The 17931-nt window shown below is 52.9% G+C and overlaps 1 protein-coding gene across 2 annotated transcripts in view; it reads left to right on the top strand.

Annotated features, from left to right (window-relative positions):
• Window positions 1-17931, top strand: part of ITGB3 (integrin subunit beta 3) — a 105211-nt gene that overhangs the window by 47143 nt on the left and 40137 nt on the right. For both annotated transcript variants that reach the window (XM_075584378.1, XM_075584380.1), the window contains exons 3-7: window positions 9631-9829; window positions 10970-11222; window positions 13786-13948; window positions 14766-14927; window positions 16085-16180. In XM_075584378.1, coding sequence (XP_075440493.1) covers window positions 9631-9829; window positions 10970-11222; window positions 13786-13948; window positions 14766-14927; window positions 16085-16180 — 873 coding nt within the window. The remainder of the gene's footprint in view (window positions 1-9630; window positions 9830-10969; window positions 11223-13785; window positions 13949-14765; window positions 14928-16084; window positions 16181-17931) is intronic.

The raw sequence follows: 17931 nt of genomic DNA, 5'->3' as shown, positions 1-17931 counted from the left end.
TGTATCTACCATTTCTCCCTCCTCTCTCTCTCCACCATTTCTCCCTCCTCTCTCTCTCCACCATTTCTCCCTCCTCTCTCTCTCCACCATTTCTCCCTCCTCTCTCTCTCTCCACCATTTCTCCCTCCTCTCTCTCTCCACCATTTCTCCCTCCTCTCTCTCTCCACCATTTCTCCCTCCTCTCTCTCTCCACCATTTCTCCCTCCTCTCTCTCTCTCCACCATTTCTCCCTCCTCTCTCTCTCCACCATTTCTCCCTCCTCTCTCTCTCTCCACCATTTCTCCCTTCTCTCTCTCTCCACCATTTCTCTCTCCTCTCTCTCTCTCTCTCTCTCTCTCTCTCTCTTCATTCCCATCTCTTTCTCTCCCCCCCTTCTCCCACAATGTCTGTCTCCCCCATCTCTCTACCCCCCTATCCCTCTCTCTTTCTCCCTATTCTCTCTTTCTCCCTCTCTTTTGCGTTCTCCTCCTCCTCTTTCTTTTTCTCTCTCCTCTCTTTTTCCTTCCATCTCTCTCTCTTTGTCCGTCTCTCCTTTTCCCCTCTCTCCTCCTCCCCCTCTCTCTCTCTTTCTCCCTCTATCTCCTTCACCCCCCCTCTCTCCTTTCCCCCCTCTTTCTCTCTCTCCTATCACTACCGCCCTCTCCTTCTCATTCTTCCTTTCCATCTCTCTCTTCTCCCTCTCGCCTACTTCTCTCTCCCACTCTCTCCCCCTCTCATTTCACCACCCCCTCTCTCTCCCCCCTCTCTCTACCTTCCCATGTCTCTCTCTCCTTCTCCCCTCACTCTCGATTCTCTCTCTTTCTCTTCCTTCCTATCTCTCTCCTTCCCCCCCCCCTCACTCTATTTCCCCCTCTCTCCTAATCCCTTACCCCTCCCTCTCTCTTCCCAGTTTCTCTCTTTCCCTTCCCATCTCTCTCTCTCTCTCCTTCTCCCCTCACTGTCTCTTCTCTCTCTTTCTCTTCCTTCCTATCTCTCTCCTTCCCCCCTCTCTCCCCCCCGCTCTCTCCCCCCCCCCCGCTCTCTCCCCCCTCTCTCCCCCTCGCTCTCTCCCCCCCCCCCCGCTCTCTCCTCCTCCCCCTCTCTCCCCGCCTTAGCTTCCTATCCGCAGTTTCACATAATTTCCCAAAATAGCCTTTGATATGTAGAAAACTTGTACAAGCAATAAGGCACTTCAGCAGTCATGTCACCCTCTGCGATCCCCCCTATCAATTCCAGATGCTATTTCACTGGTTTTATTTCCCATCTAATCTCCCCCCCCCCCCCCCTTCCCCTCATCCTTCCCCTAAAAGTAAGTATCCAAAAAAGGAAATGTTTCTCTGAGATTCACAGGGACGTGTGGGGCAATTTTTTTTAAACAGATGTAACAAGCAAAAAGCTGAGTACTCCCCCCCCCCCCCTCCTGACTATGTATATACAGAGAACACATCTGGAATCCATTCCCTTCTGTTTAAGGGGTCAGTCTCTCCTAGGGGAAAAGTGTACTAATGGCAGTGACATGGTTAAGGGGTCAGTCTCTCCTAGGGGCAAAGTGTACTAATGGCAGTGACATGGTTAAGGGGTCAGTCTCTCCTAGGGGCAAAGTGTACTAATGGCAGTGACATGGTTAAGGGGTCAGTCCCTCCTAGGGGCAAAGTGTACTAATGGCATTGACATGGTTAAGGGGTCAGTCCCTCCTAGGGGCAAAGTGTACTAATGGCAGTGACATGGTTAAGGGGTCAGTCTCTCCTAGGGGCAAAGTGTACTAATGGCAGTGACATGGTTAAGGGTCAGTCTCTCCTAGGGGCAAAGTGTACTAATGGCAGTGACATGGATAAGGGGTCAGTCCCTCCTAGGGGCACAGTGTATAATGGCAGTGACATGGTTAAGGGGTCAGTCCCTCCTAGGGGCAAAGTGTACTAATGGCAGTGACATGGTTAAGGGGTCAGTCTCTCCTAGGGGCAAAGTGTACTAACGGCAGTGACATGGTTAAGGGGTCCGTCCCTCATAGGGGCAAAGTGTACTAATGGCAGTGACATGGTTAAGGGGTCAGTCTCTCCTAGGGGCAAAGTGTACTAATGGCAGTGACATGGTTAAGGGGTCAGTCCCTCCTAGGGGCAAAGTGTACTAATGGCATTGACATGGTTAAGGGGTCAGGTCCTCCTAGGGGCAAAGTGTACTAATGGCAGTGACATGGTTAAGGGGTCAGTCTCTCCTAGGGGCAAAGTGTACTAATGGCAGTGACATGGTTAAGGGGTCAGTCTCTCCTAGGGGCAAAGTGTACTAATGGCAGTGACATGGATAAGGGGTCAGTCCCTCCTAGGGGCACAGTGTATAATGGCAGTGACATGGTTAAGGGGTCAGTCTCTCCTAGGGGCAAAGTGTACTAATGGCAGTGACATGGTTAAGGGGTCAGTCTCTCCTAGGGGCAAAGTGTACTAATGGCAGTGACATGGATAAGGGGTCAGTCTCTCCTAGGGGCAAAGTGTACTAATGGCAGTGACATGGTTAAGGGGTCAGTCTCTCCTAGGGGCAAAGTGTACTAACGGCAGTGACATGGTTAAGGGGTCCGTCCCTCATAGGGGCAAAGTGTACTAACGGCAGTGACATGGTTAAGGGGTCAGTCTCTCCTAGGGGCAAAGTGTACTAATGGCAGTGACATGGTTAAGGGATCAGTCTCTCCTAGGGGCACAGTGTATAATGGCAGTGACATGGTTAAGGGGTCAGTCTCTCCTAGGGGCAAAGTGTACTAATGGCAGTGACATGGTTAAGGGGTCAGTCCCTCCTAGGGGCACAGTGTATAATGGCAGTGACAGGGTTAAGGGGTCAGTCCCTCCTAGGGGCAAAGTGTACTAACGGCAGTGACATGGATAAGGGGTCAGTCCCTCCTAGGGGCAAAGTGTACTAACGGCAGTGACATGGTTAAGGGGTCAGTCTCTCCTAGGGGCAAAGTGTACTAATGGCAGTGACATGGTTAAGGGGTCAGTCTCTCCTAGGGGCAAAGTGTACTAATGGCAGTGACATGGTTAAGGGGTCAGTCCCTCCTAGGGGCACAGTGTATAATGGCAGTGACATGGATAAGGGGTCAGTCCCTCCTAGGGGCAAAGTGTACTAACGGCAGTGACATGGTTAAGGGGTCAGTCTCTCCTAGGGGCAAAGTGTACTAATGGCAGTGACATGGTTAAGGGGTCAGTCCCTCCTAGGGGCAAAGTGTACTAATGGCAGTGACATGGTTAAGGGGTCAGTCCCTCCTAGGGGCACAGTGTATAATGGCAGTGACAGGGTTAAGGGGTCAGTCCCTCCTAGGGGCAAAGTGTACTAATGGCAGTGACATGGATAAGGGGTCAGTCCCTCCTAGGGGCAAAGTGTACTAACGGCAGTGACATGGTTAAGGGGTCAGTCTCTCCTAGGGGCAAAGTGTACTAATGGCAGTGACATGGTTAAGGGGTCAGTCCCTCCTAGGGGCAAAGTGTACTAATGGCATTGACATGGTTAAGGGGTCAGGTCCTCCTAGGGGCAAAGTGTACTAATGGCAGTGACATGGTTAAGGGGTCAGTCTCTCCTAGGGGCAAAGTGTACTAATGGCAGTGACATGGTTAAGGGGTCAGTCTCTCCTAGGGGCAAAGTGTACTAATGGCAGTGACATGGATAAGGGGTCAGTCCCTCCTAGGGGCACAGTGTATAATGGCAGTGACATGGTTAAGGGGTCAGTCTCTCCTAGGGGCAAAGTGTACTAATGGCAGTGACATGGTTAAGGGGTCAGTCTCTCCTAGGGGCAAAGTGTACTAATGGCAGTGACATGGATAAGGGGTCAGTCTCTCCTAGGGGCAAAGTGTACTAATGGCAGTGACATGGTTAAGGGGTCAGTCTCTCCTAGGGGCAAAGTGTACTAACGGCAGTGACATGGTTAAGGGGTCCGTCCCTCATAGGGGCAAAGTGTACTAACGGCAGTGACATGGTTAAGGGGTCAGTCTCTCCTAGGGGCAAAGTGTACTAATGGCAGTGACATGGTTAAGGGATCAGTCTCTCCTAGGGGCACAGTGTATAATGGCAGTGACATGGTTAAGGGGTCAGTCTCTCCTAGGGGCAAAGTGTACTAATGGCAGTGACATGGTTAAGGGGTCAGTCCCTCCTAGGGGCACAGTGTATAATGGCAGTGACAGGGTTAAGGGGTCAGTCCCTCCTAGGGGCAAAGTGTACTAACGGCAGTGACATGGATAAGGGGTCAGTCCCTCCTAGGGGCAAAGTGTACTAACGGCAGTGACATGGTTAAGGGGTCAGTCTCTCCTAGGGGCAAAGTGTACTAATGGCAGTGACATGGTTAAGGGGTCAGTCTCTCCTAGGGGCAAAGTGTACTAATGGCAGTGACATGGTTAAGGGGTCAGTCCCTCCTAGGGGCACAGTGTATAATGGCAGTGACATGGATAAGGGGTCAGTCCCTCCTAGGGGCAAAGTGTACTAACGGCAGTGACATGGTTAAGGGGTCAGTCTCTCCTAGGGGAAAAGTGTACTAATGGCAGTGACATGGTTAAGGGGTCAGTCCCGTCCTAGGGGCAAAGTGTACTAATGGCAGTGACATGGTTAAGGGGTCAGTCCCTCCTAGGGGCACAGTGTATAATGGCAGTGACAGGGTTAAGGGGTCAGTCCCTCCTAGGGGCAAAGTGTACTAATGGCAGTGACATGGATAAGGGGTCAGTCCCTCCTAGGGGCAAAGTGTACTAACGGCAGTGACATGGTTAAGGGGTCAGTCTCTCCTAGGGGCAAAGTGTACTAATGGCAGTGACATGGTTAAGGGGTCAGTCTCTCCTAGGGGCAAAGTGTACTAATGGCAGTGACATGGTTAAGGGGTCAGTCTCTCCTAGGGGCAAAGTGTACTAATGGCAGTGACATGGATAAGGGGTCAGTCTCTCCTAGGGGCAAAGTGTACTAATGGCAGTGACATGGTTAAGGGGTCAGTCTCTCCTAGGGGCAAAGTGTACTAACGGCAGTGACATGGTTAAGGGGTCCGTCCCTCATAGGGGCAAAGTGTACTAACGGCAGTGACATGGTTAAGGGGTCAGTCTCTCCTAGGGGCAAAGTGTACTAATGGCAGTGACATGGTTAAGGGATCAGTCTCTCCTAGGGGCACAGTGTATAATGGCAGTGACATGGTTAAGGGGTCAGTCTCTCCTAGGGGCAAAGTGTACTAATGGCAGTGACATGGTTAAGGGGTCAGTCCCTCCTAGGGGCACAGTGTATAATGGCAGTGACAGGGTTAAGGGGTCAGTCCCTCCTAGGGGCAAAGTGTACTAACGGCAGTGACATGGATAAGGGGTCAGTCCCTCCTAGGGGCAAAGTGTACTAACGGCAGTGACATGGTTAAGGGGTCAGTCTCTCCTAGGGGCAAAGTGTACTAATGGCAGTGACATGGTTAAGGGGTCAGTCTCTCCTAGGGGCAAAGTGTACTAATGGCAGTGACATGGTTAAGGGGTCAGTCCCCTCCTAGGGGCACAGTGTATAATGGCAGTGACATGGATAAGGGGTCAGTCCCTCCTAGGGGGCAAAGTGTACTAACGGCAGTGACATGGTTAAGGGGTCAGTCTCTCCTAGGGGAAAAGTGTACTAATGGCAGTGACATGGTTAAGGGGTCAGTCCCTCCTAGGGGCAAAGTGTACTAATGGCAGGTGACATGGTTAAGGGGTCAGTCCCTCCTAGGGGCACAGTGTATAATGGCAGTGACAGGGTTAAGGGGTCAGTCCCTCCTAGGGGCAAAGTGTACTAATGGCAGTGACATGGATAAGGGGTCAGTCCCTCCTAGGGGCAAAGTGTACTAACGGCAGTGACATGGTTAAGGGGTCAGTCTCTCCTAGGGGCAAAGTGTACTAATGGCAGTGACATGGTTAAGGGGTCAGTCTCTCCTAGGGGGCAAAGTGTACTAATGGCAGTGACATGGTTAAGGGGTCAGTCCCTCCTAGGGGCACAGTGTATAATGGCAGTGACATGGATAAGGGGTCAGTCCCTCCTAGGGGCAAAGTGTACTAACGGCAGTGACATGGTTAAGGGGTCAGTCTCTCCTAGGGGCAAAGTGTACTAATGGCAGTGGACATGGTTAAGGGGTCAGTCCCTCCTAGGGGCAAAGTGTACTAATGGCAGTGACAGGGTTAAGGGGTCAGCCCCTCCATTCTGAAGCCCCCCACGAAGAAATCCTGTTTTGAATCTCCCTAGAAATAATAGCAGCCCGCACAGTTTTGTGGTGTAGGGACCGGGGCTACCCCAAATAGTGCCTGCTGTGTAACACATTCTTGGGCGTCTCATCGCGTAGTTGGTGATGGTTCCGATCTGACGCTCGCCCCGGGGCGGTTAATCCCGTCTCTTCTCCCCGGTTATCTGCAATGTTCTTTATCACGCGTGTAACGTGCCAGATGGGCGAGATTTCTGCGTGTCCGGGCGCGCTCCACTCCTGCACTTTCTGTGGCTGTCGGGCATCTAATTGACATGCTTCTTACTGCACTTGAGGGGAGGGAGGGGAAGGGGGAGAGAGGAGAGGAGGCAGAGTGGGAGAGGGAGGAGAGAGGGAGAGGAGGGAGTAGAGGGGGAGAGGGAGACAGAGAGGGGGAGTGAGGGAGGGAGGAAGCAGAGAGGGGGGAGATAGAGGGAGGAAGAGAGGGGGTAGAGGGAGGGAGGGAGAGAGGGGCTAGAGAGGGGTAGAGGGAGGGAGAGAGGGGGTAGAGGGAGGGACAGAGGGGGTAGAGGGAGGGAGAGAGGGGCTAGAGGGAGGGGTAGAGGGGGGGAGAGAGAGGATAGAGGGAGGGAGAGAGAGGGTAGAGGGAGGGAGAGAGGGGGTAGAGGGAGGGAGAGAGGGGGTAGAGGGAGGGAGAGAGGGCGTAGAGGGAGGGAGAGAGGGGGTAGAGGGAGGGAGAGAGGGGGGTAGAGGGAGGGAGAGAGAGGGTAGAGGGAAGGAGAGAGAGGGTAGAGGGAGGGAGAGGGTAGAGGGAGGGAGAGAGGGGGTAGAGGGAGGGAGAGAGGGGGTAGAGAGAGGGGTTAGAGGTGGAATGAGAGAGGAGAGGGGAAGAGAGTGAGAGGTGTGGTGAAGGAGAGAAGAGGCAAGAGAAAGAGAGAAGAAGAGGAGATTGTGAGAAGAGGGAGGGGGAGGGAGTTAGGAGAGGAGGATAGAGGAGGGGACCAGGAGAGAGGAGGGGATGAGGAGAAGGAGAGGAGGGGAAGAAGAAAGAGTGAGAGGAGAGAGGAGGGGGAGAGGAGAAGGGGAAAGGAGAGAGTAGGAGAGAGAAGGGGAGGAGGAAAGTGTGAGAGGAGAGAGGCAGGGAGGAGAGGAGGAAAGAGTGAGGGGAGGAGAGAGGGGGGAAGGGGGTGAAGAGGGGGGAAGAGAGAGGAGGGGAGGAAAGGAGGAGGGGAGAGAGGAAGGGGAGAGAGTGAGAGGGGAGAGGGGGAGGAGGAGAGAGGAGAGATGGGGAGGAAATAGGAGGAGAGAGGAGGAGGGGAGGGTAGGAGGGGAAGGGAAGAAGAGAGAGGGGATTAGGGAGGAGATAGGAAGGGAGGAGAGAGTGAGAGGAGAGAAGGAGAGAGGACAAAGAGAGATGAGAAGGGGAGGAGGGAGGAGAGATGGGGAGGAAATAGGAGGATAGAGTGAGAGGGGGGGAGAGGGGGAGAGGAGGAGGAGAGAGGAGAGATGGAGCAGAAATAGGAGGATAGAGTGAGAGGAGAGATGGGGGGGAGAGGGAGGAGGAGAGATGAGAAGGGAAGGAGAGAGGAGAGATGAGGAGGAAATAGGATAGAGTAAGAGGAGGGGGAGGAGAGGGGGAGAGGAGGAGGAGAGAGGAGAGAGCCCTGGGGCAGAGTATTCTCTAAACAAGTTCTTTTTCTTCTAAATGAGATTGGAATTCAGTAAAATATTGGAATGTCCTTAATCCTGATAATAATAATATTAATTTAATATTAATAATAATAATCCTAATAATAATATTAATAATAATGTGCCATCTCTTTGTAATCACTCTCACTGCAAGAAAGGCCATGTGATGTCTTAAACATTACCCCATATAACCCCTCCCTATAACCCCTCCTATTACCCCATATAACCGCTCCCTATAACTCCTCCTATTACCCCATATAACCGCTCCCTATAACTCCTCCTATTACCCCATATAACCCCTCCCTATAACTCCTCCTATTACCCCATATACCCACTCCCTATAACTCCTCCTATTACCCCATATAACCTATCCCTATAACTCCCCCTATTACCCCATATACCCACTCCCTATAACTCCTCCTATTACCCCATATAACCTATCCCTATAACTCCCCCTATTACCCCATATAACCCCTCCCTATAACTCCCCCTATTACCCCATATAACCGCTCCCTATATCTCCTCCTATTACCCAATATAACGCTCCCTATAACCCCATATACCCGCTCCCTATAACTCTTCCTATTACCCCATATAACCCCTCCATATAACTCCCCCTATTACCCCATATAACCACCGCTCCCTATAACTCCTCCTATTACCACATATTACCCCTACCAATAACTCCTGCCATTACCCCATATAACTGCTCCCTATAACTCCTCCTATTACCCCATATAACCCATCCCTATAACTCCCCCTATTACCCCATATAACCCCTCCCTATAACTCCTCTTATTACCCCATATAACTGCTCCCTATAACTCCTCCTATTACCCCATCTAACCCCTCCCTATAACTCCTCCTATTACCCCATATAACCCCTCCATATAACTCCCCCTATTACCCCATAAACCACCGCTCCCTATAACTCCTCCTATTACCCCATATTACCCCTCCCAATAACTCCTGCCATTACCCCATATAACTGCTCCCTATAACTCCTCCTATTACCCCATATAACTGCTCCCTATAACTCCTCCTATTACCCCATATACCCCCTCCCTGTAACTCCTCCTATTACCCCATCTAACCCCTCCCTGTAACTCCTCCTATTACCCCATATAACCTCTCCCTATAACTCCTCCTATTACCCCATATTACCCCTCCCAATAACTCCTCCTATTACCCCATATAACCGCTCCCTATAACTCCTCCTATTACCCCATCTAACCCCTCCCTATAACTCCTCCTATTACCCCATATAACCCCTCCCTGTAACTCCTCCTATTACCCCATGTAACCGCTCCCTATAACTCCTCCTATTACCTCATATACCCGCTCCCTATAACTCCTCCTATTACCCCATCTAACCCCTCCCTATAACTCCTCCTATTACCCCATGTAGCCGCTCCCTATAACTCCTCCTATTACCTCATATACCCGCTCCCTATAACTCCTCCTATTACCCCATATACCCTCTCCCTATAACTCTCCTATTACGCCATATACCCGCTTCCTATAACTCCTCCTATTACCCCATATACCCCCTCCCTATAACTCCTCCTATTACCCCATATACCCCCTCCCTATAACTCCTCCTATTACCCCATATTACCCCTCCCTATAACTCCTCCTATTACCCCATATACCCCCTCCCTATAAAACACTCATTCTCAAGCTATGGTTGGTGATACAAGGTCAAGAAGTTGGTACTGTCCATCTATGTACACAACACTACAGGAGTTGGGACACCTCCACGGAGTCACTGTAACTCCACGTCCCATGTCCCCTCTGCCCGGCAGAATTTGGACAAGGGGGCCCCCCGCTGTGACCTGAAGGATTCGCTCCTGGAGAACGGTTGCCAGCTGCAGCACATCGAGTCTCCCGTCAGCAGTGTCCTGGTCGTGGACAACCGGCCACTGAGTGACAAAGGCTCGGGGGGCCAAACTCAGGAGATCACGCAGATGAGTCCCCAGAGAGTGCAGCTGAACCTGAGACCAGGTACTAGTGGGGAGGGGGGTGGAGGGGACGAGGTGCGAGCTAGGGCTTCATCTTACTTAATAATGACCTCCGACTGGCTTTTGATGTAGGACTCTCCATGGTAGATCCAGTGCGAGCTTCGGGTTGACGTCCACCACTTGGGTTAGGTTGGTAAGCCTCCTTGGGGGTGAGATGGGGAGGGCGAGAGAGGACGGGGGAGAGAGGGGAAAAGAGAAGGGGGAGAAGTAGAGAAAGGAGGGGGAAGAGAGATGAGAGAAGGAGGGCGGGTGGGAAGGGAGAGAGATGGCGATACAGAGAGGGTGAGAGATAGTGACAGAGAGAGAGGTGGGAGATGGAAGGAGATGGGAGAGAGGGAAAGAGGTAAAGAGAACGAGAGAGGAGAGAGATGGAGAGAGAGAGATAATGACAGAGAGAGAGGACAGATGGAGTGAGTGTGTAGGATATGGATAGAGAGAAATACCAATAGAGAGGGAGCAGAGAGTTAGAGACGGAGAGGAGAGAGAGAGATGGAGTGCGATGGATATGGATAGAGAGAGAGAGATGTGGAGAGAAAGAGGATAGAAGGAGATGGAGAGAGAATCGGATGGAGAGAGTGGGAGATGGATAGAGAGAGAGGGATGTTTGGAGGGAATGAGAGGAAGGGAGATAGCGTGAGGGAGAGAGAGATATGGAGAGAGAGGGTAAGGAGAGCAGTTTGGGGGCAGATAGAGAGAGAGATCGGGAGAGTTGAGAGAGAAGGAGATAAATATAGATAGAGGAGAGATGGAGGAAGAGTCCAGGGATGAACAACTCCAGTCGTCAAGGGCCACCAACAGGTCAAGGTTTCAGGATATCCCTGCTTCAGCACAGGTGGCTCAGTCAACAACCGAGCCACTGATTGAGCCACCCATGCTGAAGCATCTTGAAAAGCTGACTTGCTGGTGGGCCTTGAGGACTGGAGTTGGCCACCCCTGGTCTAGAGACATGAAAGGATAAGGACTCGACGGAAGGGGCAGAATGCGCCAACCTGAGGACAATAGACAAACGAGGAAATGTCTGGAGACCACTGAGATGGAGAGACTGGCCATGGGAGTGAAGGAGAGGCAACGGGAGGATGTCCAGTACCTGATGAGTCCCTGTGTTTCCACCTCCCTTTCACAGATGACTCCAAGGTCTTCACGCTGCAGGTGCGGCAGGTGGCGGACTATCCCGTCGACATCTACTATCTCATGGACCTCTCCAACTCCATGAAGGACGATCTCGTCAAGATCCAGACGCTGGGCACCAACCTGACGGAGAAGATGCGTAGTGTCACCAGCAACCTGCGCATTGGCTTTGGGGCCTTCGTGGATAAGCCCATGTCCCCCTATATGTACATCACGCCCCCGGAGGCCCTCACCAACCCCTGCATGGGGTGAGGAGAACAAGCAGTGGGACTATGGGAACCTATTGTGGTCACTACGATATGTGTGTCCATCTGCTACCATAGAGTCCTTTCTGATGGGATTGGCATGCTTTGCCAACTCTGGTCCTCAATACCCCCCAACAGGTCAGGTTGTACTTCAGCACAAGTGGCTCAATCAGTCCCTGCTTCAGCACAGGTGGCTCAATCACTGATTAAGTCACCTGTGCTGAAGCTGGTATAGCCTTAAAACTTGACTGGTTGGGAGGTTCTTGAGGACCAGAGTTGAACACACCAGGCCGGAAGCCCTCGCATGTCCAATCCGTGTGGGGAAAAGGCTTTCTTAGAAGCGGTCTTCCTCCTGCTCTGCCAATCCGAGGGCTTTGTCCAAACACGCCACCCTCGAGGGTCGGGCGAGATTGGTGTCTCGCGTTCCATCCGCAGCCTGACGCCTGGGTTTGGCTCAGAGAGCGAAACGCGTCAGTCAGACTGGGGGTGGAGTTAGCACCACCTCGGGTCATTCCACCTCCAAAGCACGCACAATCCGCGAGGTTCGACAGTTAAACCGCGCCGTTTGTCACACGCCGCACACGGTTTGGAACTAACCACTTGGGAGCCACGAGAAAGGGCCCATGTCTGTCATATCATTGTGAGGCTACGGTCACTGCATTGCTAGAGGCCTGACCACCGCACTCTCAGCCTTATTTCCATCTACATCCTCTCTTTCTCTCTCTACCTCTGGTTTAATACTCCCTCTCCCACTCCCTCCCTCTCTCCCACTCCCTCCCTCTCTACCACTCCCTCCCTCTCCCACTCACTCCCTCTCTACCACTCCCTCCCTCTCTCACTCCCTCCCTCTCTCCCACTCACTCCCTCTCTACCACTCCCTCCCTCTCTACCACTCCCTCCCTCTCTCCCACTCACTCCCTCTCTACCACTCACTCCCTCTCTACCACTCCCTCCCTCTCTACCACTCCCTCCCTCTCTACCACTCCCTCCCTCTCTCACTCCCTCCCTGTTTTATATTCTTCCCTCCCTCTCTCTTTCTCCCTCGTCTCACCCTCTCTCCCTCCTTCTCTCTCTCTCTCCCCATCTCTCTCCCCATCTCTCTCTCCCCATCTCCCTCTCTCTCTCAATCTCTCTCTCCCCATCTCTCTCCCTCTCTTTCCCTCTCTCTCTCCCCATCTCTCTCTCTCCCTCTCTCCTTCTCTCCCTCTCTCTCCTTCTCTCCCTCTCTCTCCCCGTCTCCTTGTTTTACATTACCTCTCTGTCCCCCCCATCTCTCTCCCCATCTCTCTCTATTCCTCTCTCTCCCCTTATCTCTCTCCCCGTCTCTCTCTATCCCTCCCAATCTCTCTCCCTCCCCTTCTCTCTCTCTCTCTCCCTCCTCTCACTCTCTCTCTCCTTCTCTCTCTCTCTCTTTCCTCTCACTTCCTCCCTCCTCTCACCCACTCTCCCTCCTCTCACCCCCTCTCCCTCCTCTCACCCCCTCTCCCTCCTTCTCTCTCTAACTCTCTATGTCACGAGTGCTCCCCACAAACAGGACGGGGCCGCGAGGCTGAGGTGGGGATGTCAGAATACACCGACCCGCAACCGCGCAACCGCGTCCGGATTGCCGAGTCGTATGTCGTGTAGCCGGGTCAGGGTGGGAGAGGTTAGAATAGTCATGATACTCGCCGTGGTCTGGGGTTGGAGAAGTCGGATGGTCGTGGTACTCGCCGTGGTCTGGGATTGGAGAAGTCGGTTGGTCGTTGTGCGTAGCCGGGGTCCAGGGGGTCAGAGAAAGTGGGAATCCAAATACAAGCCGAGGTCAGGGGTCAGAGAAGGCAGAGGTCCGGGTACAAGCTGAGGTCAAAGGTAGAGAAATCAAGGCAGAATGCGCGGGGCAGCAGGATGCCTGAGGCAGAATGCGCGGGGCAGCAGGATGCCTGAGGCAGAATGCGCGGGGCAGCAGGATGCCTGAGGCAGAATGCGCGGGGCAGCAGGATGCCTGAGGCAGAATGCGCGGGGCAGCAGGATGCCTGAGGCAGAATGCGCGGGGCAGCAGAATGCCCGAGGCCTGCACTTCATAACATGAACACAAGTTTATGCTCAGCCAGTTTGCCTCAGGGCTGGCTGAGCATATATTGAGCAGGGAGCCAATGGGAAGGCTGCAGGCAATGAGTCATGAATAATCACAGATAGGTTGTCCAGTGATTGGCAGGGGTGGAGTAGTTGATGTTGTTAACCCCTCGCGTATCCCTGGGGATGCGGCGTGGAGTGTGAGCAGGAGCGCCCTCCGTTGCGTCACGGGATGCGGTGCGGTGGGCGGAGCCTAGGTCCGGTACTGGTAGTGGGAATGCGGCGCTTGCGCGAGAAGCGTCACGAGCGACATCACGAGGCCGTGAGTTGTCCCTGACAGCATGACTCCTGGGTAGAGCCTCAGAGTGAGGTGCGTCACCCTTTTGTCGCGGGACCAAGGTCCAACCCTCTCCCTCTCTCTCTCTCCCTCTCTCTCCCCCTCTCTCTCTCTCTCTCTCTCACACCCTCTCTACCCACCTCTCCTTGTTTTTACATTACCTCTCTCTCTCCCCAGTATTCAGTCGACCTGCCTGCCCGTCTTCGGATATAAGCACGTCTTGGCTCTCACGGATGAGGTGAAGCTGTTTAACAAGGAGGTGCAGAGTCAGAGCGTGTCCCGGAACCGGGATGCCCCGGAGGGAGGATTCGATGCCATTATGCAGGCTACCGTCTGTGATGTGAGTGTGAGGAGGGGACCGTGACAGGGGGCTAAGGAGAGCTGACCCAACGCAACCAAACTCAGCACAAGCTAACCCAACTCAACCTCAACCCAAGCTAATCCAACCAAACTCAACCCAACCCAACCCAACCTCAACCCAATCTAACCTAACCCAACTCATCCCAAGCTAACTCAACCCAAGCTAACCTAACCCAATTCAACCCAAGCTAACCCAACCGAACTCAACCCAAGCTAACCCAACTGAACTCAAGCTAGCCTAACCCAACTCATCCCAAGCTAATTCAACCCAAGCTAACCTAACCCAATTCAACCCAAGCTAACCCAACCGAACTCAACCCAAGCTAACCTAACCCAACTCATCCCAAGCTAACCCAACAGAACTCAACCCAAGCTAACTCAACCCAAGCTAACCTAACCCAATTCAACCCAAGCTAACCCAACCGAACTCATCCCAAGCTAACCCAACAGAACTCAACCCAAGCTAACCCAATTCAACCCAAGCTAACTTAACCCAAGCTAACCTAACCCAATTCAACCCAAGCTAACCCAACCGAACTCATCCCAAGCTAACCCAACAGAACTCAACCCAAGCTAACCCAATTCAACCCAAGCTAACTCAACCCAAGCTAACCTAACCCAACTCAACCAAGATCCAGTGGAAGGGTTTACCATGAGTTTCCAATGTTTATCCATCAATCAGTTAAAGATTTACCAAACACCCCACCCCCCATCCCCCCTTCTTCTTTCTACGCCACCCTTACCACCTCCCAGTCCTTATGAGCCATGTGGGACTTATTCCTCCTTGTGTCCGGCAGGAGAAGATCGGCTGGAGGAACGAGTCATCCCACCTGTTGGTGTTCACCACGGACGCCAAGACGCACATTGCGCTGGATGGGCGGCTGGCGGGCATCGTGCACCCCAATGATGGGAACTGCCACCTGGGAGATGACAACCACTATGCCGCGTCCACCACCCTGGTGAGGAGATGGGAGCTGCCCCGGGAGTGTCCATGCAAAGACTAGTGTGTGTGTGTGTGTGTGTGTGTGTGTGTGTGTGTGTGTGTGTGTGTGTGTTTCTGAATCACTGCCAGAAGAGCAGTATGTGTGCATCTGTGTGTGTGTGTGTGTGTGTGTGTGTGTCAGTGTGTCACTGTGTGTGGGTGTGTGTGTGTTTCTGTATCACTGCCAGAATAGCTGTATGTGTGCATCTCTGTGTGTGTCTGTGTGTGTCAGTGTGTCACTGTATGTTTGTGTGTTTCTGTATCACTGCCAGAAGAGCTGTATGTGTGCATCTGTGTGTGTGTGTGTCAGTGTGTCACTGTGTGTGTGTTTCTGTATCACTGCCAGAAGAGCTGTATTTGTGCGTCTGTGTGTGTGTTTCTGTATCCCCACCAGAAGAACTGTATTTGTGCGTCTGTGTGTGTGTGTGTCACTGCCAGAAGAGCTGTGTATGTGTGTTTGTGTGTCTGTCAGTGTGTGTCTGCGTGTGTCTGTATCCCTGCTAAAAGAGCTGTGTGTGTCTGTATGTGTGTCAGTGTGTGTCTGTATCACTGCTAGAAGAAGTGTGTGTTTCATTGTGTGTGTCAGTGTGTGTCTACTCTGTATCACTGGCAGGAGAGCTGTGTGGGTGAGTGTCAGTATGTGTGTGAGTCTGTGTGTCAGTGTGTGTGTGTCAGTGTGTGTGTCTGTATCATTGCCAGTGTTTGTGTCTGGGACAGCGCAGAGTTTACTGATACACAATCAATTTATCTCTTCCCCACACCTTCTCTCTCTCTCTCTCTCTCTCTCTCTCTCTCTCTCTCTCTCTCGTTTTCCCCCTCCTACCCACTCTCTCTCTCCCTCCCCACTTTCCCCTTCCTCCACTCTATCCACTTCTTCCTCTGTCCCCCTCTCCCCTCTCTCTCCCCACTTGCTCACCCCCTATGCCTCACCACCCCCCTCTCTCTCTTCCACTCCCCACCTTTCTCTTCCCTCCTCTCCCCCTCTCCCACCCCTCCCCCTGCTCTTTCTCTCCCCCCCTTCCCCCCCTCTCTCTCTCTCCCACCCCTCCCCCTGCTCTCTCTCCCACCCCTCCCCCTGCTCTCTCTCTCCCCCACCCCTTCCCCCGCTCTCTCTCTCCCCCTCTCTCACCCCAGGATTATCCTTCCCTTGGTCTCATGACGGAAAAGCTCTCACAGAACAACATTAACCTGGTGTTTGCCGTCACCGAATCTGTGGTGGATCTGTACAAGGTAAGAGTCTCGCGGCCACAAGAGCCAACACTCTAATTCACCAAGGGGCCACCGTGGCAAAGACGCATCCACAGCCGATCCCATCATTCGCCTCTCAGCTGCTCGAGAGAGGAATGAGGGGTCCAAATCCCCCACTCCAAGTTCCCCCCTAAAAAGTCGATTCGTATAGTCAGTGCACAATTACGTCTCTGTGGGTCAATGGATTTGACGCAGCGCGGATGTTTACCCTCGGTGGACTGGGGTGTTGCGGGTAAAGTCGCTGATATTTTAGGGCGCCTATACGGGCGTTAACTGCTGGTTGGGGCGGCATTGACCAGACTAAAGAGGAGCCAGAGAGGGGGGATTTGGAGGTAGCTCAGCGGACCGGAGTCAGGAGAGAGGTGGACATGTCTAGCTAAGAGGTGGATCTTCAGCAGAGAGGTGGCAGTGTCTAGCTAAGAGGTGGATATTCATCAGAGAGGTGGCAGTATCTAGCTAAGAGGTGGATCTTCAGCAGAGAGGTGGCAGTGTCTAGCCAAGAGGTGGATCTTCAGCAGAGAGGTGGCTGTGTCTAGCCAAGAGGTGGATATTCAGCAGAGAGGTGGCTGTGTCTAGCCAAGAGGTGGATCTTCAGCAGAGAGGTGGCTGTGTCTAGCCAAGAGGTGGATCTTCAGCAGAGGTGGCAGTGTCTAGCCAAGAGGTGGACCTTCAGCAGAGGTGGCTGTGTCTAGCCAAGATGTGGATATTCAGCAGAGAGGTGGCTGTGTCTAGCCAAGAGGTGGATATTCAGCAGAGAGGTGGCAGTGTCTAGCCAAGAGGTGGACCTTCAGCAGAGGTGGCAGTGTCTAGCAAAGAGGTGGATATTCAGCAGAGAGGTGGCAGTGTCTAGCTAAGAGGTGGATCTTCATCCGAGAGGTGGCAGTGTCAAGCCAAGAGATGGATCTTCAGCAGAGAGGTGGCTGTGTCTAGCCAAGAGGTGGATCTTCAGCAGAGAGGTGGCAGTGTCTAGCCAAGTGGTGGATCTTCAGAAGAGAGGTGGCAGTGTCTAGCCAAAGGTGGATCTTCAGCAGAGAGGTGGCTGTGTCTAGCCAAGAGGTGGATCTTCAGCAGAGAGGTGGCTGTGTCTAGCCAAGAGGTGGATCTTCAGCAGAGAGGTGGCAGTGTCTAGCCAAGAGGTGGATCTTCAGCAGAGAGGTGGCTGTGTCTAGCCAAGAGGTGGATCTTCAGCAGAGAGGTGGCAGTGTCTAGCCAAGAGGTGGACCTTCAGCAGAGGTGGCAGTGTCTAGCCAAGAGGTGGATCTTCAACAGAGAGGTGGCAGTGTCTAGCCAAGAGGTGGATCTTCAGAAGAGAGGTGGCAGTGTCTAGCCAAAGGTGGATCTTCAGCAGAGAGGTGGCTGTGTCTAGCCAAGAGGTGGATCTTCAGCAGAGGTGGCAGTGTCTAGCCAAGAGGTGGATCTTCAGCAGAGGTGGCAGTGTCTAGCCAAGAGGTGGATATTCAGCAGAGGTGGCTGTATCTAGCCAAAGGTGGATCTTCAGCAGAGAGGTGGCTGTGTCTAGCCAAGAGGTGGATCTTCAGCAGAGGTGGCAGTGTCTAGCTAAGAGATGGATCTTCAGCAAAGGTGGCTGTATCTAGCCAAGAGGTGGATCTTCAGCAGAGGTGGCAGTGTCTAGCCAAGAGGTGGACCTTCAGCAGAGAGGTGGCTGTGTCTAGCCAAGAGGTGGATCTTCAGCAGAGGTGGCTGTATCTAGCCAAGAGGTGGATATTCAGCAG

This window comes from Ascaphus truei, unplaced genomic scaffold (assembly GCF_040206685.1).
Source record: "Ascaphus truei isolate aAscTru1 unplaced genomic scaffold, aAscTru1.hap1 HAP1_SCAFFOLD_559, whole genome shotgun sequence".
Taxonomy (NCBI): domain Eukaryota; kingdom Metazoa; phylum Chordata; class Amphibia; order Anura; family Ascaphidae; genus Ascaphus; species Ascaphus truei.
The sequence above is the reverse complement of the archived record's forward strand: the minus strand, read 5'-3'. Positions and strand labels throughout refer to the sequence as shown.